The sequence below is a fragment of the Echinops telfairi genome, unplaced genomic scaffold (assembly GCF_000313985.2).
Source record: "Echinops telfairi isolate 266 unplaced genomic scaffold, ASM31398v2 ScPeMD7_7424;HRSCAF=8462, whole genome shotgun sequence".
NCBI lineage: Eukaryota > Metazoa > Chordata > Mammalia > Afrosoricida > Tenrecidae > Echinops > Echinops telfairi.
Genome location: NW_022111324.1, coordinates 76,028,747 through 76,047,269, shown reverse-complemented (window position 1 = coordinate 76,047,269; position 18,523 = coordinate 76,028,747). Strand labels below are relative to the sequence as shown.

General features: G+C 40.0%; 1 protein-coding gene across 4 annotated transcripts in view; it reads left to right on the top strand.

The window, feature by feature from the left end:
• The window catches only part of PLD5 (phospholipase D family member 5), a 457,190-nt gene that overhangs the window by 265,953 nt on the left and 172,714 nt on the right, over positions 1 to 18,523 (top strand). For 3 of the 4 annotated variants that reach the window (XM_004699951.3, XM_045298282.1, XM_045298283.1), the window contains one exon: positions 5,860 to 5,971. The exons of the other annotated variant lie outside the window; for it this stretch is intronic. In XM_004699951.3, the coding sequence (XP_004700008.1) occupies positions 5,860 to 5,971 (112 nt within the window). The remainder of the gene's footprint in view (positions 1 to 5,859; positions 5,972 to 18,523) is intronic. 4 annotated transcript variants of the gene reach the window in all.

Sequence of the window (18,523 nt, the reverse complement as noted above, 5' to 3'; positions counted from 1 at the left end):
CCGAGCCATTTATCTCTCCGCCTTTCAATTAATCCTAAGTGTGTTTATCGAACAGTTTGGCACGATAAACTACTTCCTCAGCCTCTCAGGTAGCAGCAGGTGCTGGGCCTGAAGGTAGGTGGGGAAAGAGTAAGGGAGACCCAATTAGTAATTCCTACCTACTATCTTAACCCCAGACCCCACTCTATTCTATCTACAGAGCCCTAGATTCACCGGAATGCCGCCATTAGGGTTCAAAGCAGTGTTGTCAGGAGCATAGCAGTCCCAAGGATTTGAGTTCCTCCCACCCCACCCTTCCCCCACCTCCAACCCCACCTCTTTCACTTCCTCTTCCCAATTTCCTTCCCTCCCTCCTCCTCCTCTTTTCCTTCTTCCTTGAGTTTGCATAATGACCTAGTCTTTGGAGTCTAAGCAGGAGTGGGTATATAATAGTGACTTGCTTTTTTCCATTTAAGCCTTCCCTCACCTTATTCTATTTTTTTTTACTGGGATTGTTCATAGTGCTGTTTGTAAGCCAGTATTTTCCAAACTTTTTTCATTAGTACCTTCCTAAGGTGCCTTTTTCCTAATGTTGCCTCCCCGCTCCATGAAAGTTTAAAACCACTGATGTACCATATGTGTAGTATATTGTGCTTGATACCTAAAAAGTCAAATTTCTACCCCAAAATAACTAATTTTCACTCTGTGTGATAATATTACCCCCATTAAGAATGCACATACTAGAGTCCAATAGACTCCCCCACGTAGTAGGCCTCCTTCTAGTTCAAGCATCCCCATGTAGCAAATTATCAAACACATATATACATCACGTGGCCATTGCTCGTTATTTGTTTCTTTTTCCCCTGATCTTCCTTGATGGATGACTGTTACTTAGAGTTGAGTTAGAGGTCTTCCTTTAATATTTTTCTCAGATGAACTATATAGATAGAAAATGCCGTCCCTAAATCCGTATACATCAGCAAATATCTCTTTCCTCCACCCTGGCGGGTGCCATCTCCTTAACTAGTAAAGGACTTTGAGTCTTCTGTCCCTTTCTCTCCACAGTCTCTAGGAGCCATGTTCATGTTTAGCATTACAGCTGCCAAGTCCCATGCCAAGCTGATCATTTTTTGCCAGAATATTGTAAGAATGTTTCCTTACTGTTAATATGCAATAATTTTACATAATGTGCCAAGTATGTCACCTTTGCTTCCATCTTTCACTGCCCTTCAAATTTGTAGATTTGTGTCTTTCCTCACCAGGGACAATTGTTCATCTGTTATTTGCAAACATTCTTTTGACCTCTCTTACCTTACACAGCTATTATTCATATATTATGTCTTTGAGATTTATCTGTAACTTGTTCTGTTCTCAAGCCATACGTGGACATGCTTAATGCTCATGTTGTGTGTTAGCTGTAGCCCATCTTCCTCAGAAGTCACTGTCATCGTGTGCCTGCTACATTCAAGCATTTCTCTTATTGCTGGGTCCCTTCAAGGCTGTTGATCTACGGCTTCACTGGCTTTTTGAAGGCTTCTGCCTCTCCCTTAGGGACTGGAGGTGCAACCAGTTACTATTAGATTGTCAATTAGCCCACACTAAGGCAAATGGGGGACACCTCTCCCATTCCACACTTCACATTCCTAGCCCAGACTTAGGGAAATCATCCCAGCACCTGCTGCTTGCAAGACAGTGAGCCCGGGGACACTAATATGAGGCTAATAATGAAAGGTCCTGCAGACACCTAGACTCCCCAGAGCATGGCTATTAATAATCAGTGTCTTCTGCTTGCCTTGGGAGAATTGAGTAGATTGGAGCTAAGGGTCATTTCTTTCCAGAATGCCCATCTTTCTTCAGTTTTAACTTATCCACAGTCACCTGGAGAGAATGGCTCTAACTCAGGAATGTTGTAGGTTCTAAATCTAACATTGCCACTGAAAGACTGTGTGATTATCAGCACGTCACTTAGTTTCCTTGGGCTACAGCACTTTACTTAGGAATGAAGAGATTGGTCGACTATAGACCTTTCAGGTATCTTCCAGCTATGGCATTCTCCGTTTGCATGAAATCTCAATGCCCTGAGGCCTCCACTGACAGACCAGTTGCCTTGAGTTGCTCCCCTCGTGGTGAGCCCATGTGTGTCAGAGGAGGACTGTGCTGCATGGGATTGTCAGTGGTTGCTTTCTGGGAAGTAGATTGCCAGCCTTTCTTCAAAGGCATCTCTGTGTAGCACTGAACCTCCAACTTTCCAATAAGTATCTGGACATGTTGACCACTTGCACCGCCTGGCCAGAAACTTTGAGGGTTCAACATTGACCTGTTCCTTTCCTTCTCAGTGTGACAAAGGAGTAAAACTCAGTGGTTTCCAAACTGTGTTCTAAGGACCACTGTGGATTCCTCCACAAAGTTGAAGATAGAGATTAGAGGAGAGATTTAGCTTAAGTTTCCATCTGAACAAAAAATTCAACCCTTAAAACAATTTTGAAGCAGCTTCTTCAAGGTCACAAAGGGAAAGAGCTGTGTCTCTATTCTTGGTTTGCAACCTCCTCCACAAGACCATACTGTCTGTCACAAGATTTTTGCAGGCATCATGAAAAATTGGCTTAAAGTAGGTCAGCATGCCTCAGCCATTGACTATCTTCAAAGTGATTCTTTAAGTTTCAAATATTGGCTAATATTCTTCCACCATAAAGGACAACTTTTTAAGTTAGTGATGTTTAAAACAAGACTTTGAACCAGTTCAGATATGGCCAACAGCTCGTTTTGTTTTTAATGCGGGTGAACTAGAATGATAACTAGAATGAGGAAAAATTATGGGTCTCAGCCTGCCTAGAAAGACTTAATCTCCCTCTGAGGAAACAAAGACAGTGTGTGCATTGTATAGCAGCCAACTCTCTTTGAACTGCTTGTACCCGAAACGATGATGCCCGCCTTAAAGATGCTGCTCAGCCATGCTTCACTGAATGTGCCCTGCTCTCCAGGTCTGGCAAGAACTCAATGCCATGTCTCAGCCTGGGAGGGCTAACGACACCCATTCCGGGGCTTTGACCTCTCATTTTCCCACTCTAGCTAGTGTTTCAAATCACTAGATTTTAAAATCTGGATCTGTTCTTGATTTGTGTAGTTAATTAAACATGACTGAACCTGTTCAAACCTGTTTGAGATGTGACTTAAAAATCAAGGAGTTTCTTCTATTTCTTTATTTTAAAAATGACGAGTAACTTTAGTTCTGGATGTACTGGTCTTCAGACACATCTGCACAGAAGTACAGACACTTGGAAGTGATTACATTTTAAACAACTTAGGAAATGTAGGTGGACAAGGAATGAAGAGACTGAAACAGATTTAATAGAAGTTGCACCTCATGCCCATGGTGGAATTCATTACTGTACGCCATATAATTTAAAATCTTAAGATTCCTTGGCGTAAATAATCAGCACGGACTAAAAATAAACCTCATTTAATGACAGTCTGCAAGTGTATATAGATTTGAGGGTTTCATTTTCGTTCATTCTAATCTTTTTAAAACTCATAAAAATAACATGGTGTGAATAAATTTAAGACATGGAACCAGAAATACAGGTTAGAAAGTCTCTCATTTGGGCTAAATATATATTCTGTTACTTCGGAGCAAAAAATAAAAGTATTTTTGTAAATGCTGGTCTACTAGTGACAGAGCCTCGCAGAATATACGAAGTATTTACTAAGCCCTTTGTCTGCATGAGAGGGATAAATACATACAACAGTGACTGGATGTATGGTGTCATGGATCTGGGCTCTAGAAACCTGGGCTCTGAAGACACCATTGTGCCTTCAAGGCTGTGTGACAGGCAGATACTGGTGCTAAAGCTCAGGTACTAAGGCTGATGAAGAAGATGATTCTGACATCACTCTGCAGAAGTCTCAAAGCGCCTCAGTATGTCTCTCCTCACATTGCAATATCTGGCACCTCCACTGTCAGGCTAGCTCTCTCCATAGTCATCTCACTGCCAGTGGGTCAATTCCAACTCAGAGTGGTTTCTACAGGACAGGAGAAAACTTCCCCTGTGGGTTTCAGAGACTAACTCTCAACGGGAACAGAAAGCTTCATCTTCCTCCCACAGAGCAACTGGTGGTCTCAAACTGCTGACCTTGTGGTTAGCAGCCCAACACATAACCATACACCGCCAGGTTCCATAGTCGTAGCCAAGTTGAAATGTACAGAGAGACATCAAAATCAGCATTTTCACTTCTGTGCTGTTCTTCTGTCTCGTTTCTCCTCCGGTCAACTCTTGTTTTAAAGGTGTTCTAATTGTTTACGTTTACACGAATGCACTCATATGTCATTCAACATAGGGATACTTGGTTCATGATGACACTGCCTACAAGCTCTGATGTGCAGAATAATTTGGTTGCCTGTGTTGGCCTCCACTTTGGTCAGCCTTTATTAGCACAGTCTGTTAAAGTCAAAGGAAACTTCTATGCCACAGCATTAGATGTCATTTCTACGCCATTCACAAGAGCCATGGAATTTAGCTGCACCTGCTTCTTCCTCCTATTAGCTTTAAAAAGGGCAGTTGCTGTCTAGTTGATTCCAACTCATGTGGACCTCACAGTGCCAGAGAAGAATTGTGCTCCCGAGGGTTCTCAGCGATCTTTCTAAAGTAGCTTGTCAAGCTTGTCTTCTGAGGTCCCTCCAGGTAGTCTTGAACCACCAACCTTTCATTAAGCAACTGAGCTGGTTAACCATTTGTACCACCCAATGACTCCACTGTTGGCCTTAGGAAGGAATGTCGACTCCTTCCTCCAAACACAGGAATGAAGATCCCAAGCTTTAGGATATTGATTCATCATCTCTTCTTTCTGAAGTTAAATTGCATACGTCACTGCTCTGCATCTACATTTCCTCCTTTCTTTCCTCTTGCCACTGAGCCCTTTCGATACATTATTATCAATGGTCCTTTCTTAGCCAATCAAGAGAAGAGGTCTTTAAAGCCCAAGAGTATTTCTAGCGTGGCACCTGAAGGCATTGAAATTGTAGCCAAATTGCAAAGAACTTAAAAATCAGTGAAAGAAATGGTTCGATTTTATAATAAGATGAAGTCCATGCAAAATCCAAAGGGGAAAATGGTTGCCGTTCATATACCTGGGATAATGCTACTATGATCACGATCTTCCACTCTTTGCAATCTCCCTGAGATTAAAATCTACTATAAAAGTTGACCTGCTTCTGAGAAGCTTGTAAGAGAGACTTTTCCTTTTTTTAAAAAAATTTTGTTTGGGCTAAGAAGTACAAATCACTGGAGAGAATATTATTTGAATTCAATAAAACAAGTTCTAAACAGAAAGAAGGATTCCGGCAAATCAATGGTTAATAGCCATGATTTACTTCACAATTGTGGATAATTAACAAATGCTTCTTTTTAACTCCTTTAATCTTCATAAAATACTTCTGAAGTAAATACTAATTTTATCTGCATATGACAAAGGAAGAAAGTGAAGATTAGTGAGATTAAGAAACACGGTTTGTAAATTGGAAAAACAGCTGGAATTCAGGTCTCACAAAATGCAACTGTTTAGTATTTTCTATTGCTTCTTCATATGTAAATAAATTCAGAGTTCATGAGAAAGTAAAAGGAGGGTGATTTTTATTGTAGACTTGAAATTATCATTATAATAATTACAGAGCAACCTGAGAGAAAAGATATAATGCAATCTTGTGTGCACTTATATAAACTCTTGAAATAATTTAATAAATCTTCCATGAATACCAATTGTTACAATGCTTTCTTTTTAAAATTTGAATAAATACATTAGCTTTTAATGAGTTTTTTTCTAACCTACTGGAATGGTAAACATGTAGGTTTTCTGATTTTCTCTGTCTCTGAATATTTTTTCCAGGGTCAACGCCTTTTTGAAAAGTTGCTCCAACTGACTTCACAAAATATTGAAATCAAGCTAGTGAGTGATGTAACTGCTGGTTCAAAGGTATTAGAAGCCTTGAAATTAAAGGGTAAGGCCAAGGATGATATATTACTCTACCATTAGATATTCTATTAGGGGACCTTTAAAATATTACAAAATTTCTTTATAATCAAAATATTTCACTCAGTACACTTGTTTTTCCTTAGAAACTAGCCTGAATAAAACTATTAAATGAGAGGATTCATTATCAATATTATCAGTGTTTTTTAAATAGTCTTGATGTGTATTTGTTTATGCAAAATAGTCTACTGCACATAACTGAAAGGAAAATTCTTTCCTTCTCTGAACATTTCAATGATGATAGGTGCAATTAACCACCTCTCATTGGAACAAACATCAAATGGAAATCTTCCTCTTACATCACATTTTGTTAAAAGTATAGTAGACATCTATGAAGCACTGCATGATATTTGACTTCTAAGACAATGCCTTGGGAGGACATTAATTAACTTTGCAGCATATCTCATGACATCATGAAGACTGAGCATAAGTGTGAAATAGCATTCCTTATGTTACTGTAATTTCCATTAGCTACACTCTCTTTTAAATACTTTTTATTTATCTGTAAATATTGTTAACCTGGATTCATTATCTGGGCTGAAACGTACCATAAGGGAGCAAGCTGTTTGAGGTCCACAAGGGAAAACGAGGGGCTGGCTCCGTGGGTTTGACTGTTTCATGTGTGGTATCACTCTCCCCCTGTGTTCTCAGTCTAATGTGCATTTAAAAAGTATTATGCTAACATACAGTTTAGCATAATGATGTATGTAGCCATTTTATTTATAGATAAGATCAACATTGCCCCGTTGAATGATATTTATGTGTGCAGATTCAGGGACATTGGGTACTTTCACCGTATTGTGCAACCATCACCACTATCGGTTTCCAGATTATTCCACCAGCACTGACAGGAACTCAGTGTCCCTGAAGCAGAGGCTTTCCTTTCCCGGCTCCCAACTCTTCTCCAAAGACCCTCCACACTCACTGGCATTGAGTGGACGCCAACTCATAGCAACCCTGCAGGACAGGCTAGAAGTGCCCCTCCACTCCTGGGAACCACGAGTAAGGTGTACTTGCTACCCATTGCATATTTCATCTAAGTAGGATCATACATACAATAGGAGGGTGCTTCCAAAAGTCCATGGACAAATGGAGTTAAAAGGTAATGGATTTTTTTCCTGTGAAATTTTGGAAACCTCCTCAATTATGTGCATATACACACATATATGCACGAGGAAGCTTCAAAAAGTTCATGGAAGAATTCTGTTACCTTTTCATTCTGTTTTTCCGAAGACTTTTTGAAGGCCCTTGTATTAATCCTTTTGTACTTGCTGTGTGTTCTTGCTGGTTATCTTCCCCACATTTTTATGTGAAAGAGCCTTTTGAAAAATAGAACCATTTCCAAAGGAAGGAAGGAAGCTTCTGTGGTCTTTTCTTCTGAAGAATAACCTTTGGAAATGATAAAGCATGTTGAGAGACACAAACATACAGAAGACCTGAGCTGTCCGTCATCCTGTGCCTGGAGCCATGCATATTAGTGTTGTTGTTGTTGTTGTTGTTGTTGTTGCTGTCCTTGTTGTTAGCTGCCATCGAGTTGGTTCCAACTCAGAATGACCACATGCACAACAAAACAAAACACTTCCCAGGCCTGCACCATCATCACTATAGTTTTGAAGCATAAGAAAAATGATGAGAATATTACTTTCTGGAAAGTTTCACTATGTTGTTTGCACCTAGCATGATATTTTTTAATAACTAGAGAAATCCTATTTCAGTGGCTTGACAGATACAATCAGCATAGGTTAGATATGTGTTATGACTTTGACAGTTAAAAAATGAAATTGGGTTCCCACTATCTGAAAAGTGTGTTATTACTCCACACAGTTGAAGGAATGGATTACTTTTGATTAACTGAGGATACTTGTATTTGCAGATGAATTTTCTCATGGAACATACTTGCATCTCCTTTAACTATGGTGTTTTTTTTTAAGGAAGGACAAAAACTAGTGAGTTAGAAAGAGATGGAGGGAGCTGGAAGTTCTATTACTTCTTATTTATATATCCACAAATTCATTCCTTGCCATAACTCAAACTTGATCTTGCAAACTCAACCAAAAATTGATACTAAAAGATACTAAGGGACGATAGCCTATGACCTTGCTGAATATTAGGATGCCCTACACAGAAAATGGAGTCCCTGGATGGTGCAAATGGTTAGCATGCTTGGCTGATAATTGAAAGGTAAGAGATTCAAGTTCACTCAGAGGCACTTAAGAAAATAGGTCTGCTAATCTACTTCCCCCAAAAATCGGTGATTGGAAAGCCAGTAGAACACAGTTCTATAGTGACACATTAGATTCCCAGGAGTCAGAACTGTTGCAAAATTGTGGGTAAAGACCTGAAGTACATTTATATTGTAAGCTACAGATTAAAGCCTCATAGCTTCTTGGTAGGTAATGCTTCTAATAAAAAAGTAAGTGTATTAGTAACAACTCGGGTTCTGTTTTTTCAATTGTAAAATCTAACGAGTCTTATAAAATAAAAATAGAACAAGTAATTATCCTTTATAAAAGCAAAATAAGCAGAACCCTAATTTCTCATAGCTATTTCCTGTGTAATTAGAGCGGGCCTATCTGGCTTTATAACACACATGTGTGTGTTTGGTGCAGCATAAGTTAAATGTCAAAATAGTATTATATGTAATTACTCCTGTTCTTTGGGAGAGGAGCCCTGATGGCGTAGTGGGTTACTCGTTGGTCTGCTAACCTCAAGGCCAGCAATTCAAACCCACCAGCACGGAGAAGCTGTCTGCTCCTGTGGAGATGTAGGGAACGCCACGCCTCAGGAGCCCTAGGAAGCAGTTGGACTCTGGCCTATAGGTTGCTATGAGTCAAAATCCACTCACTGGCAATGGATGTCCTGTGGTCATAGAGATGTATGAAATTAAAAATTCGTTTTAGAGAAGAATGTTTTTAATGAAACATACTTAAAATCTTTGTCTTGCTTAGGAATTGTCTTTTACATTTTTTAGTACCTGATCCTAGTTTTTTAGAATGACAGATAACCAGGAGGTGGTGGTGGTTGTTGCCGTCATTGTTGTTGTTGATGTTAGATGCCATCCATCGTCGAGATGATCCCCACGATGGCAACCCTACACACAACAGAAGGAAACCCACCCGGGGGCTGAGTCATCCTCACAGTGGTTCCCAAACCTGAGCCCCTTGTTTCAGCCACTGTGTCACTGCATGCCTCCCTGAGGGCCTTCCTCTTTTCACTGCCAGGAGACCAGTCCGGAGCAACTTCAGCTGCTAGGTCCTTGCTGACCAGAGAAGCTAATTAAATACATTAGGAGAAAGAATGAGAGTTCAACTTCCACATCCAAGGTTGAGGATTCGGTACAGGTGTGCAGCCAGCAAGGGCGAAGCAGGCAGGAGGCGTGGCTTGGCTCCCCTGGGCCATCGAGCCCCATGAGACTGGAAGGAGACCCCAGATCCTTACTCCTCTTGCTCCCCACTCGCTGCCACACTTCTCCTTGGCTCAGATGTCGGAGAGCAAGCCACTGGAGTCTAGAGCCTCAAACTGTGGGTGTGTTTGCAGCCCACCCCCATGGAGTCCTGGCGCCCAGGGCGCCTTTAATTCTAGAGAAGAATCCCCATAAATTCAAGAAGAGCTTTTCTAACCCGTTTTCCTGATTTCATTTACTAACCATCTCCACCTGTATCCCCTTAGCGATCTCCGTTGCGACATGGTAGCTTTGGCCACGCTTTTCCTCTCCAGCAGCTACAACAACGGTCCTGTACCCTGAATTTCCAGCTTACTCAAATCGCAAACTAACTTCCACACGCTTTCTTATTCTCACTTGTCTAAAGAAGCCAAATTCTACAGAATCTGTGCTCTGGAGATGTCTCCTACAGTTCACATTGTCTTCTCAGCTGTCACTGCCCTACTCTAATATTTTACACGGACTGGGCAGTGCAAATGGTCGATGGGTTTGCTAACTGAAAGGGTAGGGATCTGAGTCCGCCTAGAAGGGCCTTGGAAGAGAGGTCTGGTGAGCTCTTCTGAGCGGTTGTGGGCATTTAGAACCCAGGGAAGCCCAGTTCTACTCTGAGACACGTGGGGAGGTCATGAGATGAAGCTAATTTGACAGCAATGAACTGGGGCTTTGGGGGAGGAGTTGTTTTGTTTTGTTGGCTTGTTTTATATTTGTGTGCGTTCTTTGCACAAATGTTCCCTTACCAAGTTGTGTGTATGTTATGTAACTCTTAAATTGACAAATAAGACACATTTAATGTGGGAATCAACCGTTTTTTGTTTTGTTTTGTTTTTTCACAACCTAAACCCTATGTGTTCACTTTACAATTTACGACATCAAACATGGCAAGCCTCCCAGAAAGCTTCTTCATCCATCTTCAAAGGGCATGCCCTTTGATAATGCCCTCTGCAAAGGGCATCCCTCGCCCAACTTCTACCACAATAGATTCCATGGCGCGCTTTCCGAGTGGGGAGAATGAGCAAAGAACCAAACAGACACACACACACATACACACACACACACACACACACACAGACAATACAGGGCTGCAGCACAAAATAGACACAGACAGAGACGGTACAAACTGCAGCCCTGACGAACCACAGCGCTTTATTCTTATCTACTAAATACTGTCACTGTTCCCAGATAAGTTCGGTATTCCCATTGAATTTCTCATAGCCCTGAGAGAGTTTCCTATCTCAGCCCGTACTGCTCTTGTCTACTGCTCCCAGGGAACACTGTATGCAGCTGTTCCCCAAATTCCTTGCTGTTTGCAGTAAGGAAGCAGTTTATGAGAACCAGCTAGAACAGACGTCTGCGCACTGTCCTGACAGATACACAACACGAGACATGGGCCTCCTTACGTGGCTCCTTCAATTACATGTATCTTTTACTGAACGTTAAAGAAATAGAGTCTTAGAATGAGTATATACTTTTTCACATCGGGATTCTTTACCTCAGGCTCTTTAATAATATCCATTATTGTAAGCTCTGCCACATCATCCCAATTTATGGTGAGCATGTGCACAACAGAACAGAACTCTGGTCACATCTGCACCCTCTGCACAACCAGTTGAGAATCAGCCCGTTGGGAGCCATAGGTTTCCATTGACTGATTTTCAGAGTAGACCTGCAAGTCCTTCTTTCTAGCTCACCTTAGTAAAGAAGCTTTGCTGAAAGCTGTTTAGCATCAGCGCAACATGCCCACCTCCACTGACAGAGGAGTGGGAATCAAATCCATGTCTTCCACATAAAAGGCTAGAGTTCTACCGCTGAACCAGCGATATCCTAATAAACAGTGTTGTCAAGTTGACTATGTCTCATAGCAGCCCAATGTGTGGCAGCTCAGATTTGTGCTCTGTAAGTTTCCATGGCTAGATACTTTCCATATTCTTCACCAGCACATAATTCAAACACATTTATTCTTCTTAAGTTTTCCTTATTCAATGACTGACTTTCATATACATATGAGGCAATTTAAAAGACCATAACTTGGCAGGTGCACGTTAGTCCTCAAAGTAATGTCCTTGCTTTTCAACACTTTAAAGAGGTCTGTTGTAGCAGATTTACCCAATACAGTGTGTCATTTGATCTCTTAAATGCTACTTCCATGAGCATTGATTGTGAATTCAAGTAAGAAAAAAATCCTTGACACTGTCGATCTTTTCTCCATTTATTGGTCCAGTTGTGAGAATTTTGGTTATCCATAATTTGTTATGATTTACACAATCGAATGCCTTGGCATAATCACTAAAACACAATTAAACATCTTTCTGGTATTCTCTGCTGTAAGCCAAGATGCATCTGATATTAGCAATGATATCCCTGGTTCCATTTCTTCTGAATCTGGCCTGAAGTTCTAGCAACTCCCTGTCAATGTATTACTGCAATTGTCGTTGAATAATTTTTGGCAAAATTTTACTTGCATGAGATATCGATGATTTGTTCTATAATTTGAGCGTTTTGTTGGGTCACCTTTCTTTGGAATGGGTACAAGTATGAATTTTTTCCCCAGCCATTGGCCAGGTAGCTGTCTTCCAAATTTCTTGGCATTGATGAGTGAGTGCTTCCAGTGCTTCGTCAGCTTCTTTAAACATTTAAATTAGTATTTCACCAGTTCCTGGGGCTTTGTTTTTGACTAATGCCTTCAGTGCAGCTTGTACTTCTTCCTTCTGTATCATTGGTTCTTGATCCGATGCTGCCCCTTGAAATAGCTAAATGTTGACTCGTTCTTTTTGGTACAGTGACTGTGTATTACTTCCATCTTATTTTAACATCTTCTGTATCATTCAATATTTTCCCATAATTAAACTATAAATAAGTAAATAAAATTCACAGCTCTCTTGCCAATGCCAAGTGCTAGCAACCCGATATGACTGGGTAGAACTGCCCCTACAGGACAGGGTAAAAATACCCCTGTACGTTTCTGAGATGGCCAGTGTTACAGGAGTAGAGAACCTCATCTTTCTTCTGTGGAGCTGCTGGGGGTTTTGAGTTGCCGAGCTTGTGGATTACAGCCCATCTTGTAACCACTATGCCACCAGGGGTCCTAATCTCAAAACCAGTGGTTCTCAACCTTCCTAATGCCGCAACCCTTCAATACAGTTCCTCATGTTATGGTGGCCCCCAACCATAAAATTATTTTCATTGCTACTTCATAGCTGTCATTTTGCTACTGTTATGAAGCGTCATGTAAATAGCTGATATACAGGATGTATTTTCATTGTTACAAATTGAACATCATTAAAGCATAGTGATTAATCACAAAAACAATATGTAATTATATATTGTGAAATATTTACTTCTAATTACAAATAAATGAAATTTTGTCCTGAAACCTAGTGCAGCATGAGTAACAGTTTTAATATAACAACAGTAAACTACATTGCTACATTTTGCCACAGTACGTATAAAAAAGCCAACCTCAGTGAGAAGGTTGAGATTGCTTCTTTATCACCAGATCAGCATATCTGCATGTGGGTGGACCTGCCTGGAGACAGATAGAGGAACGGTATCTTGGTTCCTAAGACCATTGGAAATATGTGTTTTCCCATGGTCTTCGGTGACCCCTGTGAAAGGGTCGTTCGACCCCCAAAGTGATCGCAACTCACAGTTTGAGAACCGCTGTTCTAAATAAAGACAATTATAAAGTCATAATTTTACCTACCATGATACAACTAATGTGTACAACCAAAAGCGTGTACAAATGTGTACAACATTATTCCTCTTTACCTCCTTGTGTTAGTCTGGGTGAACTAGAGAAACAAATCCAGGGTGGCGCATATGTGTATAAGAAAGAGCTTTATATCAAAGAATAATTGGATATTGAGAAAACATTCCAGCCCAGTTCTGATAAAGTCCCTAAGTATGATATTAGCCCATGTGTCCGATACCAATCTGTAAATTCCTCTTCAGACTCACACAACAGATGCAATGACTATGAGTGCAGGAAGATCACAGGCCAGTGGCTGGAAAGTCTTGTGGATCCAGTGGTGGTGGAAGCCTCTTAGTGCTGGTGTGGGTCTCCACGTGGCTCCTCCAGCTCCAAGGCTCTGGCTGCCATCAGCATAGCTCCATGTGGCTTGTCAACAAGAATGTCTAGCTAGGAAACAAGTAGAGATAGTTGAAACAGAGTGTATCCCACCAAAAGGGAGGAAGACAGGATTCCCAGAATCCTCAAGAGAAGGCCATGCCCACACAGAGGCTTCATTGGCTATGACCTGATTGACAGGCTAGACTTCACCCCTTCACAAGTTGACAGGAGTTTATGTAACTGCCATACTCCTATATTTTGTCTTAAATAATGAGATAAAAGAGAGAAGAAAACAAAGACATTTGTTATACAAAGCAAAGAAGAAACACTAAAAACAATTATAATCCTCATTTTTGCAACTGGTTTCATGATCATAGCTGATATTGAGAACTGTCCATTCTGTTTCCTTTACTCTTAGCAAGTACATTAGTTGGTGATGGATTTTTGTACGGTGGGATGACCAAACCCTTTGTTCCTGAAAATTCTGGGGCATTAGCAGTCATGGTGGAACTGTGTTACTCTAGTTTTTCATTGACTTTAATCACAGAGCAGGGAAATAGTAAGAGACATCCTAAGGGATCTCTTGTGTGCCAAACATACTCTTCTTACCTCCTTTATGTAATATCAGTCCAATTTCCCCTTAGTACTCAAGAACAATCATAGCACTCAACACAGTAACTCCCTTTTTTGCCTGTTGTTCCAGAAGAACTTAGCATGGCCAGACAGTATTCTTACCTTCTAGTTTAATAAAATCAGTGTCATGTCTCCTGGTGGGTGCACACTACCCTTTGGAACTAAAGCCTTTAAATGTTCTAAATATAGAATCATGGACAGGAAGCTAACATTGTGTGAATGGCTCACTAGGGTTAATAGTGAGTGTTGCCATTCCCATTTCCACTCCTGGTTTCCCAGGCTCATGAATCCTGGCTATCTAAGAAATAACACCATCTAGTGGGTGCTACTTTAGAACACATTAATGCATCCTCCTGGAGAGCACTGACCCAACACTGAAAGGTATAACCATTTAGTTGGCACCATAATTGTGTCTTTAGAAAGCCATTACATTATTCTATCAAGCCAACTGCTTGCAGATGTTTGGGAACATGGTAATACCAGTGACATCTATGACTATGGGCCCAATGTCAGACTTTATTTATAATGAATCTCTTGATTTGAGGTGATCCAGTTCAGGATACCATGCCAGTAGACAAAGCATTCTGTAAGCCCACGGATGGTAGTTTGTACAGAAAGATTGCATGTATGGAAGGCAAATCCATATCCTTCTATGTTAGCAAAAGAAAAGCACTACCCATTCCATGATGAGAATGATCCTGTGTAATCCAACTGCCGCTTGGTCCCGCTTTTTACTTCATCTCTTGGGACTCACTGGGACTTAAATCTAGTTATAGGTCTAGAAGCAAAAAGTATGTGGCAGGGATGTTTCCTAGGGACATTCAGGAATATCTTGTAAAGTATCTTGACTCAGCCAATATCTCAGACAAAAGCTCCTTAGACAGAGCTAGATAAATCTCATTATGGTTGCATAAAGGATGGTGATGGAGCTTGGCAGACAAAGATGGAGTACTCTCTTCAGATGGAAATAAGAGGGGTGATTCTGTCGGCAGATGAGATTTAATGAAATCTATGGACTCGGTGTTCCCAGCTTCTTGTTTATCTGCCCACACGTCCCAATCCCAAGTTTCAGGATTTCATTTCCTGAAATGAAATCAATGCCCTCATGTTAACTTCAGACACCACTCAAAATTGGGAATTTAATTGATGTTATAATTCAACCTGTCTTAACAGAATCTTAACAGGATTTATGTTTTTGCAATATCAACTCTATTACTGCAAGAAAATATACGGCTATCTTTCAGGGCACAAGTGGGCAACTTTTAAGACTTTTATAATGTGTTTGAATGTGGCTTAGAAGCATTGAGCTCATTTTTTTCCTTTTACCACTTAATCTAGGAAAAACAGAACTAGCCGACCAGACTAGCTGTTCTTCTCAGCTGAACCACATCAAACAGTCACCCAGAGCCCTGTTTCTCACAGTGATTTGTCCTAATACTGGTGATATTTTACACATTTCCAGTGCCACTTCTTGCCATACGGTAGCAGTGCCCTCGTCCCCAGTGGAACTGGAGTCATCAGTGTATTGACTTGAAAACCAATTCATAAAACTCATCCTTAAGATTTTCTTCCTCTTGAACTGTTCTCAGTACCAAATGTCTCATACGAGGCCCTCAAGAGGAGAAAAGTCAGTGAAGTGTATAAATAGATGTATGAAAAACAAAAAGCCCACCACACTGAGTCAATTCCAACTCCTATGAACCCTGTATCGGGTTTCTGAATCTTTATGAGAGCAGGCAGCTTCATCTGTCTCCCAACGGTGGCTGGTGGGTTTGAACTGCCAACCTCAGGGTTAGCATCCCAACAGTTAACTCACAGTGCCACCAGGGCTCCTTGTATCTATGTATAGACAGATCTATTTCAAGGAAATGGCTCACACACCTGTAGAGGTTTACAAGGCCCATATTCCTGAATCAGACTGAAGGCTTTTCCTGACTCACAAATTGGAGGGCCTGACTTCTCAGCAGGGTCACATCACATCACAGCTGGCTCACATCGCAAGAACCAAAGGATAGAGAATGGTAAATTAGATGGAGGATTGAGAAGAAATGAGCTTTGCCAGAATGCCCATACATATTGGATACAGGCCACAGATAAAAAAAAAAAAGTTGCCCTTTCAACTGACTGTTCATATCCAAACACAAAATGGAAGATGATTACATAATTTCTGCCAAGCCACTGAAGATCATGTGGCCTAGCCAAGCTGACATATCGTCTTAACCATCGCAGTACATACATGTACCATATATACTCGAGTATAAGCCGACCCGAAAATCAGCCGAGACACCTAATATTACCACAAAAACTGCATTAAAAATGTGCTGGAAAACTCGGCTTGCAGGAGCATATACGGTACATATTTCTGGGGGATATATCTCAAACACAGGATTGTTTAGTCAGACACTGTGCTCAAACTCACCGCCATCTAATCAATGCTGACTCACAGTGACCTTAGAGAACACAGACAAACTGCCCTTCTGAGTTTCTGAGACTGTAACTCTTTACAGGGATCAAAAGCCTGGTCTTTTCCCTCTGAGCGGCTGGTAGTTTCAAAGTGCCGACTGTGGATTACAGCCCACAGGGTTTCCCATAGGCTACATGAATGATAAATTTTAGTAGTTATTGCTAATTTGTGTTTCAAAGTGCTTGTATTAATTTACACTTTCTCAAGCAATGGATGAGAGTTTCATTTTCTCTAAATCTTCATCAAATTTGCTTATTATTTTTTTTATTTCACATTTTTTATTTCACATTCTGGTGAATATGTGACACATTATGATTTGAATTTGCCTTTCCCTTATGATTAATAATGTTGATAGTCCTTTCAGATGTTTATTGATCATTTGTTTAGCTTGTGTGATGAAGTGTCTATGTAAGCATCTTGCTCATTTTAATTTTATTTGCATTTCATTTTATTTTCCTAGTGATTAATAGGATAGTTTCAAGTGTTTATCATATAGCTGTGTTTCAAATATAATCTCCCATTTGTGGCTTGCCTTTTCACTTTATCAACAATGGTCTCTTTGGTTAAATAAACAACAAAACTCACGGTCATGAAGCCGATTCCGACTCCGAGCATCCTTCCAGGGCAGGGTCGAACTCCTCTTTTGGGGTTTCCAAGACTTAACTCTTTATGGGAGTAGACAGCCTCAATTTTCTATTTGGGAGTGACTGGTAGGTTTGAACCGCTGACCTTCTGGTTAACAGCATAGCCCATTACACCACCAGGACTTCTTAATTATAATGAAATCCCATTTATCCAGCTGTTCCTTTGTCATTGATACTTATTGTGTCTTTTATAAAAATATTTGTCTACTACATGGTCATGAAGCTATTTGTTTATGTCCACTCTTAATGCTATATTATTTTATCTTTCAAATTAAGTCTGTGTAGATCTGAAATTAATTTTTATGTTTGATATGAAGGAGGGATAAAGGTTAATGTTTATCTAAATGGAAATCCATTTATTTAAAAGATCTTTCTCAACAGCATTGCAGAGGTATCTTTAATGAGTATCATTATGCAAATTACATTCACATTATACATCTTTTTTGCCAACTCTGCCCTCCCCAAGGCATATTCTTAAGTATTCTATGCTAATTCTTTTACATGATGATATAAAAATGTATTATGGAATAATTGTTTATTTGCATAAAAATACAGTATGTGTTTAAGACCTATGTCTGAATTCCTTATTATATTCTACTTATCTAATTATCTTTCGCAGGACTATTCCCACACTATTTAATCATTGTTGCTTTATAATACATACTAAATCAGATTATGTTAGTCTGTCATCGTTTTTTGTGTTTTAAATGTCCATAGTCTTTCTTGATGCTTAACATTTAAAAATAACTTGAGAATTAATTCACCACAAAACTTCTAAAAAGATTTTAGGATTACATTAACTCCACAGATAGATTTTTGGGCAATTTTTTTAAATTAATTTTCAGTTTTAAAAGTCAGTTACTTTCCCAAAGTTTCTTCTTTCAACCATGATCTATTTGAAAATGTTATCCTGGCTTACCAATCTTTGTAGACTTGCTCAGCTTCTCTTTCTGCTGCTTTCACCGTGCTCTGAGAACGTCTTCCATATGATTTCATCATTTGATGTTTTTATGAAATTGCCTTATAAATTTTATTTATACAAAAATTTTGCTTTATAAATGTTGAGCCATTTCAATGGTTTTTTTAAATAATCATTTTATTAGGGGTTCGTACAACTCATCACAATCTGTACATACGTCATCTGTGTCCAGCACTTTAGTACATATGTTGACTTCATCATTCTTATGACACCCACTTTCCACTTGAGTCCCTGGTGTCAGCTCATTTTTCCCCCTCTCTCCCCACTACCCCCGAACCCCGAACCCCCGATA